The 11,727-nt window shown below is 35.3% G+C and overlaps 1 protein-coding gene across 5 annotated transcripts in view; it reads left to right on the forward strand.

The window, feature by feature from the left end:
• Positions 1 to 11,024, forward strand: part of LOC308669913 (copine-8) — a 72,306-nt gene extending 61,282 nt beyond the window's left edge. For all 5 annotated transcript variants that reach the window (XM_081330922.1, XM_081330923.1, XM_081330924.1 and 2 more), the window contains 5 exons: positions 2,227 to 2,354; positions 6,833 to 6,935; positions 7,633 to 7,690; positions 8,391 to 8,464; positions 8,960 to 11,024. In XM_081330922.1, coding sequence (XP_081187048.1) covers positions 2,227 to 2,354; positions 6,833 to 6,935; positions 7,633 to 7,690; positions 8,391 to 8,464; positions 8,960 to 9,148 — 552 coding nt within the window. In that variant the 3' untranslated portion in view covers positions 9,149 to 11,024. The remainder of the gene's footprint in view (positions 1 to 2,226; positions 2,355 to 6,832; positions 6,936 to 7,632; positions 7,691 to 8,390; positions 8,465 to 8,959) is intronic.
• The last annotated feature ends 703 nt before the right edge of the window (positions 11,025 to 11,727 follow it).

The following is an 11,727-nucleotide window of genomic DNA, read 5'->3' on the forward strand; positions in this document are numbered from 1 at the left end:
CTGGGAGCACAGGCTGACACTGAATCACAACATGGGATCAGAAACCTGGTCCAGGTCTGGGACTTAATATTTGGCACATTAGCTTCAAGCCTCAAGACTGCTTGAATTAGGGATGCATTTTGGGGTATCAAACTAAGTCCTAAAACTATTCAATTCAGTGGTTTCATAAGCCCTTAGGCTTATATATGGGTCAAGTTGTATCTCAGGTTATTTATTTAATAAATCACTTTCTATAGGCTCTCATTTCACAAAGAAGCGACTTTGGACAGCATACAAGAGAGCTAAAAACATTTAAAACAGTTAATAAAACCATTAAAAATCATAAAAACCAAGCAAAACAAAAACCAGACAAAATCAAGCCAAACTAGAAATATTAAAATAAAAATAAACTATAATAGTTGGTCAACTGTTTTATCCGTAAACAGTTTGATTGCAAGTTTGTTACCTATATAATTTAGGCAGTGCTTGTTCATTCTTTTGGGCAGTAGAAATGACATAATTTACTTGGAATGTTAATTTCTTAGAAGCCAAAGATACCGTGCACAATATTTAAAACATTTGAAATGCTCTAATTCATGGGAATCAATTGTCCATTTGTGTTTTTGTCTTTTGTTGGAAAAAAACTAAAAAATTTAAAACAATTAGTCGATAACTAATTGTTCCTTATTGCAGTAGAATGCCAGGGTTCTTAGTGCCCACTTCATGACTATAGAAGAGAAGGAGAGAAGAACAGCATCATCAGCACACAGTGGGAATTGGGAGATGTCTATCAGCTAATTTAGGTGCATGGATAACAACTCTCTGAAGGGTTTAAACAGTTGATAAACATGTTAAAAAGCAGTGGCACTAAAATATGTCCTTGCTTCATCACGTTGACAGTCTGTATAGTCAGAAATGCCCCCTCCCCATTACTCTAAGTTTTATCGTATAATGTATGGATTAAGAGCCACTTTGGTCTAGTGCAGGGGAAGGCAACCTTGGCTCTTTTATGACTCGTGGACTTCAACTCCCAGAACTCCTGAGCCAGCTATGCTGAGGGGAAAGGGAGAGTTTCCAAGCTGACCCATGCTGGCTCAGGAATTCTGGGAGTTGAAGTCGAGGAGTCATCAAGGTTGCCTACCCCTAGCTAGTGGACTAAGTTTACCAGGCTAGAAACTGGGAGATTGAGTTCTAATGTAGCTTTAGTCATGAGAACCAGCTGGGTGACCATGGACCAGTCACACACTCTCAGCTCAACTCACTTCATAAAGTTGTTGTGTGGGAGAAAAAGGAGGAAGTAGTATTAGATATGTTTGCCACCTTGAGTTGCTTATAATAATAAGAAAGGCAGCATATTAAACCAAGCCAACAAACGAATGAATTGCATCATAGTTTGCATTCAGAATATGCTGCCACTATTACATAATATATGTATTTAGATTTTATTTAGCCCTCTTGTCTCTTTTAACATGCAATATATACCTGCCTTATATATCTTCCAAGCATCTAAGCAATCAATCAGGAAGAGTGGCTTTCTTTTTTCTTATTTATGGGTTTCTGAGAAGTATCTTACTGGTATCTCAGTACTGAAAACAAAAAGGCTGTCATATAGATACATCCTCAGTTTGGTTCAATTTAGGATGGACACATTTTTTTTCTGTCATGTATCAGAAAAAGTACCAAATTAACAAAAGAAATACATTCTTTCTTGGCAAATTGGATCAAACCTATCGTTTGTGCTTGGCTTCACTTCTGTTTTCATCTTCCATCATCTTGTCTGAATGATTTCACGAAATTTTAAGACATTGCATGTGATTCTACCTAACGTATGGGAAGATGAGTAGAAATGAAGAAATTTTGCAGATTATCCATAGCAATGGGAATGGTGTTGTGATAATTAAGTGAATTTAAAAAGAAAAAGGCTAGAAGTGAAGGATATGTGATCAAGGAAGCACATGCAGATTCTTATTATAGTTTCCAGAATTTTGTGACTACACCTCCCTCCTTACTTGGATTTGGAGATTTTGAGTGGATAATGGGCAAAATGAGCAATTTAAGCTTTGCAGTTACTTAAGGAGCCACTTCATCCCTTAAAACTCCTGAAACTATCTTAAAATACAGTTTGTCTACTTTTTTAGAGTCCCATATAGCCCATGCAATGCTCAGTGTGGCCTTTGTCAGTCATAATACTATATTATAAGTAACATTCTCAGCAGTTAAAATGTTTTCCTGGTTTTAACTTTACAGAATGGAAACCCACAAAATCCTTATTGCAGTGGAATTGATGGCGTAATGGAAGCGTACTATATGAGTTTAAAATCTGTGCAGCTTTATGGACCAACCAACTTTGCTCCAGTTATTAATCATGTAGCAAGGTAATGAATATGTTTAATATCCAGTACTGAAACTTTATGTAAAAATATTCAAAAAAATTTTTTTTTAACGTAGTCTTCGTTAATATGGAAAGAAGTGCTGCATCTTTTTTTGCCTTCAGAATATTCTGCCGTTACTTACTTTAGATTTTATTTATTCCTCTTGTTTTTTTTAACATGAAGAGTCGTTTGTGTTTTGAATTCTTGATTGTTCATGAATATTTAGGCAAGGGAATCATGTGGGGTGCTTATGAAGCAGAAACTGTTTCAGGGGGGCATTAGGTTTTTTTAACACATTATGGAACATAAAACATCAGACATTCTGCCTTTCAGATCAGCTGAGGTTAAACAAAAATAAAATCTCAAAATTTTGTTAGTTTAGATTTTGGCTTAAAATAACCTCCAGGGGTTATAGAGTGGTTTTATGGTGGTATAGGAGTATGTTGTCCCTTTTCTTCTCTCACATTCTATTGGATGTCTATCCCTTCACTTATCAATAGTTTTCCCTTCTCTCTGTCTCCCCTCATCTGCCAGTGCCAGTGTTGGTTTTTTGTTGCTTAAAGGTAACGGTTCCCCCGCACATGCGTGCTAGTCGTTTCCAACTCTAGGGGCCGGTGCTCATCTCTGTTTCAAAGCCGAAGAGCCAGAGCTTGTCTGAGGATGTCTCCGTGGTCATGTGTCCAGCATGACTAGACGCCAAAGACACATGGAACGCTGTTACCTTCCCCCCATAGTGGTCCCTATTTTTCTACTTGCATTTTTATGTGCTTTCGAACTGCTAGGTTGGCAGAAGCTGGGACGAGTAACAGGCGCTCACTCTGCTACGCGTCACTCGGGATTCGACCCGCCAAACTGCCGACCTTCTGATCGACAAGCTTAGCATCCTAACCCACTGAGCCACCGCGTCCCTTTTTGTTGCTTATACTCCCCCAAAACAAAACACTTTTGCTCAAAACATCTAGAGCACCACTATGCACAGAGTAAATCTTTGTGCATCCATAGACTCATTTGCAACTATAACTACATTTCAGTGACAATTAGTTTATTTTCACACTATAAACTCAATGAAGCAAGTTTTCACAGTATTTTGCTCTATATCCATCAAACTATACATTATTATCAACGTAAATCACAAACCTCCTAGACAATAAAGTTTCCCAAGAACAGAACTCTAGTAGACACAATTCAATTCAACTGGAAAACAGGAATGAAATCAAATGCAGCAATTTATTGCTGACTGCCTCAGTGCAATACAAGGGCTCATAAAGCTGAAGTAGTTCAGACCCATAGCTTTTTCTTCACATAAATTAACAATCTCTGCACAGCACTGGGTGGCCTTGAAACTGAGCCGTTGTTGAGTGTTTACTTAACTGCCAGCTCTGGCTTGAGAATTGGTAGCTTTCTATTTTACAAGTATAAAAAACGGAAAGAGGGATACATAATTAAGGCAGAATACCAGCATATAGCAAGAATCTGTAGAGATGAAGTCAGACTTGCAAAAAAGGTGTGTTGAATATGTCTGCCACCTTGCATTATTTGTAGAAGTAATAAATGTGGGATATAAATAAATAAATACTTGTTACTTGGATGTTACCCATGATCTTCAAAATAACATTTTGAGGCTAACTTTACTTGCCAAGCATCTTGTTGATTGCACACCTAACATTCTGGCAGAGAAGGATAACCCAACTTTCTTGATTTAATTTATTTTGCTTATAAAGAAGTTTGTAATAGGACTGAAAAACTCCCATTTGCCTTAAACATAAGTGTTTAAGTAACTCTTTATACTGTGCTGTCCTCTTCATGTACCCAGCCTTCTATTTATGTGTTCATAAAATGGAGAATTAAATTCTAAATAGAACTGGTTGAAGGTTTTCAGTAATAATATATTAGGGAAGTGATTACTATCTGGAGTATAAGCATAAAATTCTAACAGAAATATATTTTTCTGTATAGAAGATTGACTTTTTATCCTCGCCATAAGACAGAAATTATTGCCTATTTGGATGCCACTGCAGTTCATGCATAAACTTTAAAAAGTTCTCAGCTCATCTGAGGAACTCCTCATAGACTAGGTTGTGCAAAGAGTGATGGACTACAGTGTTTGAACAATGAAAAGGGCACCCAGAAATGACATGTGCATCATACTGGTCATCCTAGTTGTTGGCCCTACTAGCCTCTACTCCATATCTTGATGTGTCCTTGCGGCAAAGCCTCTTTTCAAATCTGAACTTCCTACAGTACAGACTACCTGCTAAAATATCTTTATATTTATTCCCTCTGCCTCAGAGCACAGAGGATCTCTCTTTTCCAACTGTAAGATTTCATAAAAACAAGAATAGTCTTAGTCCTGAACAACATCCAATTAGGGAACAAAATATTTTAGAAATGAACCACCGGCTTAAGAGTTGGTGCCACCAATAGAACTTTGGTTTCCTAGAGTCTAGACCATGGTCTGCATTACCTACATGAAGGTCTTCTAGCACGGGATGGGCTGCACCTCTCAGGAACTGGGAAGAATGTTCTCAGAAAACAACTTTTCAGAAAACAATTTATCAAAAGAGTTTTAAACTAAAATTGAAGGGGGAGGATGACCAATCCTTAGGATCTTTAGGGCCTAATCCCAAGCATAAACCCTAAGACAGTCAACCAAACAATGAGGTAGAGTGATCGGAAGGAAGAAAATCTCAGAAATAAAGTGGGAGATACAGGAAACATACCCAGAGTCAACCATACGGAACTCAAATGCCTATACATGAACGCTCAAAGTCTAGGGAACAAAAAGGTGAACTTGAAGTACTAGTACACAAGGGCAAGTATGATATAGTTGCCATTACGAAAACTTGGTGGGAGGAAACTCATGGCTTGAATGTACTAATAGAAGGATACAAACTGTTCAGAAAAAATAGATCTAACAAAAGAAGTGTCAAGTGCCAGGGAAATCGGGATTCAGGCAGTTCAAATGAGTATAAAGATTTATTGCAAGCTTAAGCTCGCTACAAGAATCTGAACTACTAATGGTCAAGGGAAATTAGTGGGAGTTAAGAATAGAAAAGAATTCATGGTGGCCTGGACTTAGATCTTTTGTGGGTGTGGAGGGGACTCATAACTGATGACATGCTTGACCTCAGGCTTAGCCTGGTCATCTCTTACAAGCAAGTGGAGCTGCATGATATGTAAGAGATCATTACATTACATTACAGAAATGCACAAACCAAGAATGAAAGCTTCCTAGAATGCATATGGTAATATAATTATAAAAGGGAACAAGAATGACATTGACTTAGGTGTATACTACAGGCTACCCAACCAAGCAGAAGAAATAATGAACTTTTTGCTAACTAGTTAACAAATATATGTAGGAAACACACCACAATAGTAATGAGGGACTTTACCCTGACATCAGCTGGGAGACAAACTGCATTAAGTGGGAGATTGGACAGGTTCTTGATCAACTTTGCCATCCAAAAGGTAGAGGAGGGAACTAGAGGGTCAGCTATATTGAATCTCATTCTTACTAACAGAGAAGTGATGGGCAGGGAAGGGGGGTGTTGAAGTTGCCGGAACTTTGAGCAAGGGTGACCATGTCATATTGGAATTTAGTATAATGCAAACACAAACAATAGAACATAATCAAACCAGACTGACTTTAAAAGAGCTGATTTTAACAAACTTAGAGCTTGGAAAAGACTCCATGGATGAAAAAAATAACTCAAGAAGCTTGGGAAACTCTGAAAAATATGTATAAAAGCGCAGTCCTGCTCAATACCACTGAAAAAATCCCCAAGAAATCCAGGAAGAAACCAGCTTGGTTACACAAAGAACTCTGATAAACTGAAAGACAAAAAGGATAAGTACAAATAATGGAAAAGGACATATAATTAAAGTGGAATGCCAACAAACCTGCACAGATGGTTAGGAAAGCAAAGGTTCAGAATGAAGTAAGACTTTCAACAAATGTCAAAAATAATTTTAAAAGTTTCTGCCAACACCTAAAAAAGAAGAAAAAAGTCAAGGAAACAATCGGTCCACTAATGAGAGAAGATGGCAAGGAAGTAATGGGCAGTAGGGAAAAAGCAGAGCTACTTAATTCATTCTTTGCATCTGTCTTCATGCAAAAAGATATTACAGCCCAGCCTATCAAAAGCAGAACCGTAAAAGACAGGCTAGGAATACAAATTAAAATAAGCAAGAAAACGGTAAGAGAATTACCTCCGCTCTAGATGAGATCAAATCACTGGGATCTGACAGATTAAATTCCTTCTTTTCACTTGAAAAGAAAAAGCTAGCAAAATTTAAATCATGCTTTATTTGTTATGCAAATGTACAGTTAATAAGGAGCTGCTTTATTTTTGTTTTTTAAATAATAATAATTGGGTATTTATCATTTGTTGTAGTGTTTAGATTTATATTTAAAAGCATTCCAAATAGTGTTTTAACATTAAAATTTGAGGGCTTCTTTTTTTGTTTTTGTTTTTTAGATACGCTGCCTCAATAAAAGATGGCTCCCAGTATTTTGTTCTTCTCATTATTACAGATGGAGTCATTTCTGATATGGCTCAGACAAAGGAGTCCATAGTGCATGTAAGTTTTGTTTTGTGACAGACTCCTTTTTGGGAAATGGTATAGACCAGGGGTAGGCAACCTTGGCTCTTTTATGACTCGTGGACTTCAACTCCCAGAATTCCTGAGCCGGAGTTGAAGTCCACGAGTCATAAAAGAGCCAAGGTTGCCTACCCCTGTATAGACCACAAACAAGAAGCAAATTTTCTCTTCCCAAAGTTGCTTTTTCACGAGGCAACTGAGCTTTCTTGTTTTTCTTTGAAGATGTTTTGCTTCTCATCCAAGAAGCTTCTTCGGCTCACAGCTGAAGAAGCTTCTTGGATGAGAAGTGAAATGTCTTCAAAGAAAAACAAGAAAGTCCAGTTGCCTCATAAAAAATCATCTTTGGTATAACCATGACCTGAATGACTGAGAATCTCCATAGAAAAATTTTCTCTTCCTTTGAGAAAGGGGAAGATTTATTGTACAAAGGTAATCTTTTTTAAAAAACAAAATGGAGCATTCTGTTTTCTAAATCTTCGAAATCAAGTTTCTTGATGAAAACTTGTTGGTTAATGGATTCAAAAGTAAATAATGCTTCTTGAAAATAAAACAAATTTTATTTAACTATTTCAGTAATGTATTTTTAAAAAATATTAAGGGATTAAATGTATATTTAAAATATTTTCCTGTGATATCTGAAAAATGATGTAACTGTTTTCATGTTCTTCTTTTGAAGGCTGCAAAGTTTCCAATGTCAATAATAATAGTGGGTGTTGGACCTGCGGAATTTGATGGTAAGAACCTCAGTTAATATAGCTCCTGTTATCTAAAGAGAAGTCTTAACAAAAATCGGTGGGACAAAGTCTGTACTTCTTTTATTTAATAATTTGTGATATCTTTCATGTAATAAATTCTTTGACAAAAGTGATAAGAAAAGACTGGACAGCCATTTGTCTGAAATGGTATAGGGTTTCCTGCCTGAGCAGGGGGTTGGACTAGAAGACCTCCAAGGTCCCTTTCAACTCTATTGTTGTTGTTGTTGTTATATTTTTCTGAAGCAAACTAAGTAACAATGTCCTGTTTCTTAGTTTTCAAATTTTCCCTACGATTTTTTTATGGTTAGTTGGTATTCGATTATAATAGATTAGATTTACAGATTAGCATTCTATATGAACCAGTTGCGATTTATATAAAAAGTCATGATTAAACAAATTGGGTTAAGCAGATTGTGAATAGAACCAGTATGTAAAATGGGAATGTATTATGTGTTATTATGTGTTATAATGTGTTTTCATTAACCTTATAATTTTGCAAGAAAGTAATTTCAGTAATTCACACATCAACTGCTTACTTATAGTTCATTAAATGCTGTAGTTTATATCTAAGATGTAATTGCATTATATAGATTATTATATAGGGAAGCCACACATTTCATATCAAGTTGGCAGCATTAATTTCAGACAGCGAAATAATGGGAATATTTTATCTTTTAAGCCATGGAAGAATTGGATGGTGATGAAGTAAGGGTTTCATCAAGAGGAGTTTATGCAGAAAGAGATATAGTACAGGTAAGACAAAAATATTAATGTGTTGATTCATTTAAAAGATTTCTATAGCCCCTACCATAGGTGGCTCACAAATGACAATTAAAAATAATAAAGATAGTAAAAAAAATGGGAAACCAATACTGATACTATCAGCTTCACCAACCACAGCACATCTCCACACATCCACAAAAGCTCCACAATCAGATATGTGAGCATGATAAGTGGAGAAAGAAGCCTGGGCTATTTTGTGGCATCATGTGAAATCTCTCATCCACATTATTTTTCTGCTGGTGGTATTTTTGTGTGCGTATTTGATCAGATCTTTGGTGAGAAGTACGTTTTTCTAAATTGTCTTTTAACTACATTATGACTGTGGTTCTGATTATTTTCATTGTTGCTGTTGTTGCTTTTTCCTGCATTTGTCTAAAATTATTTTCTTTCCTGCTTTAGATTTCATTCAGCATGATACCACAAAAGCAATACTATTTTTTTTTTGCCCCCCTGTTTTCATTTCAGTTTGTACCATTTCGGGATTATGTTGACAGAACTGGAAATCACGTATTAAGTATGGCCCGACTTGCAAGAGATGTCTTAGCTGAGATCCCGGACCAGTTTCTTTCCTACATGAGGGTCAGAGGAATCAAGCCATCTCCGGCACCACCTCCATACACACCCCCTATTCACGTGGTGCAGACTCAGATATGAGTACTTTGAATATTGAATACTTTTGAAAAGTATTTTGGAACTATACGCTGCTGCCAAGAAAGAGTTCCAGTACAGTGACGCACTTTAAGAGCCAGCAAGTTCTTTGTATGCAGTAAGTAGAATTTTTGAGTGGGCTTTGGGAAAACATTAAAAAAAAAGATTAAACTTCATATACCAAAATGTTCAATCTTGCTGCACACGCAACTGAACAGCTTTTATTTACAAGAAGCAAAATGGCTAAGTTGTTTCTAAGTGTTACTCTGTTTCTAACAGAAAATGCCTATTGTGTGGTTTTTTTGAGGAAAGCACAAGACCACGGGTTCTATTCAAAAAAGTCTTTGTCTTTCTGACTTAATATGTATATATAATGTGAATGCAAATCCTCTGTATCACTGTTTACATGTTACTACTTTTGAAATTTAACTACTTTTTATAGTTATTCTTAAAACATTTGTCTTCTATCTTGCAATAGTAAAAATCCACAAGAGAAGCAATATCTCTTTGAATGATTGTCCAGACGAATTAGGTGCAAAGCTAAGAATAGAAAGTGGGGACAAATGCATTCATGGGTCTCAATGGAAACACCTCACTGAAAAGCTCAGTAAAGTATCAACCTGATATATCTGAGAATAAGCTTCCAAGTTGTGAATAATGTAAGAAAATGTATTTTTGCAAGATACTCCAATCCTGAAATAACTTGTGTTTACATTTTTTTAAGATTGATTATGCTGGCATAATAAATGATAACAACAATATCATGCACTTCTAATAACTTTTGAGCTCTGTGTTTAGCTCATGTAAGGTGTGTGAAAACTGTAAAGTATCTTGCATTGAATAACAGTAGACATTTGGCGTTATATTGCTTTCTGAAGGTGAATATCTTACTATGATTGACAGTTGCTATGAGGTTTGTCTAGATTGGCTATTCAAAGCAGGGGGCTGACTTATTTTGAATTGGCTGAGCTGCAGTCATATTGCCATGGAGGGCACATAAATTGTGAATCTTATTTAACTTGATTAAAACTGCACAATTGTATTGCTTTGTGCACAACTTTGTGTATAGAACAACTCAAGTGTTTTATGATATGCTTGTTCTTATTCCAATTATCCAGTGTTTTTGCATGTACAGTTTTTACAAGAAATTCACATTTTTCTGGGTATTTGTCAAAATTTTACAGTAGAACAAATGGCCTTAAATCTCACAGATATCTTGGAAATGATTGTGAATTGCCTTTTATTTTTCTGTCAAAATTGTGTCATTGCCTTGTAATGTGTAGCGCTCTTTTTTGGCACATAACCTGTTTGATACCTTCTTTACTATTATATATGTTACACTGAATAATATGAAATTAAGGTGCATTTTTAAAGCATGAAAGGGATTTCTTCTGGAAAAAACAAATACATATAGCATCAATAGTATATAATCCTATGTAATAAACAATCTTACATTTTTAAATATATTAAAGGTCCTTAAAATACTAACATTGGAAAATGCTTCTCTGAATAGTATGAAGAATAGCCAAATTGTTCAGAATAGCTAAATAATAATATAAATAATAACTTCTACTTCAGATATTGAAGTTGCCAACCTAGATACAATTTGATATTATTTAGACAGGTATATTCAGAATTTTGAAACACCTCATAACTTTTTCATCAAATCAGACAATGAAAAAATACGTTCTAAAAAAAAGGTTGCCAAACACTAAGTATGAAATATTTCTCTTATTTACATTTGCTAAATAACAACTAATGCAGTAATGTTTCCTTATTGCTTATTCTTAAGAAATTTCCCAAAAGAGTTTCTTTAGATTCCATTTTTTTTGTTTTACAGTTGTGTTACTATTGAAATAAAAAAGGCAATTTCTGAATGTGACCATTAGAATTTTTTTTCTCTGAGCTGTATGTTAATATAAACTAAAAGCCACAAAATTCTGATTCACATATACCTTGCACTTTGAATAGTTAATTATTTCATAATTGCTCTCATAATTTCATAATTGATCTCCTTGCTTTAAGTTGCATCTAATTCCACATGAACTGTTGTATCCAGGTTTTTCAAACTTGGCAGCTTTAAGATGTTTGCCAGTTTCTAGAATGCTGTTTGAAAAGCACTGATCTAAAATGTTGCTCATTGTTTGGTCAAATTTACAATTGTCATGTCTTCTCTGGTCAGTAAATTATAAAAGATATAGCTAGTAAAATGAAATTCTTTTTAATTTCCTTATTTAAAAGATTCCTAGTGGTAAGTATATCTGATCCCAAATAGAAACTCTTACTTTAAAATGTGAAAGCCAGGGTATAAGGATGGCAAGAGAACAGCAAAATCCGTTGTTGATTCCATCAGTTATAACAGGTAGCAATGATTAAAGAAGACTTCAACATGTCTCGTACAATGAGTTTAAGAGATCAAGATGATTGTAATAAGATTGAGCAAGATTTTTCAACACAGAATTTTAATTAGCTTCTCAGAACTGCTGGGGGGGGGGTACTGTGATCTGAAGATGCAATGCCATCTCAGGCTAAAAAAAAGTTTCTTTCAATATGTAAAAAAAAACCAAGAAAAAAGTCAAGGGAAC

The sequence above is a fragment of the Vipera berus genome, assembly GCF_964194415.1.
Source record: "Vipera berus genome assembly, chromosome: 6".
NCBI lineage: Eukaryota > Metazoa > Chordata > Lepidosauria > Squamata > Viperidae > Vipera > Vipera berus.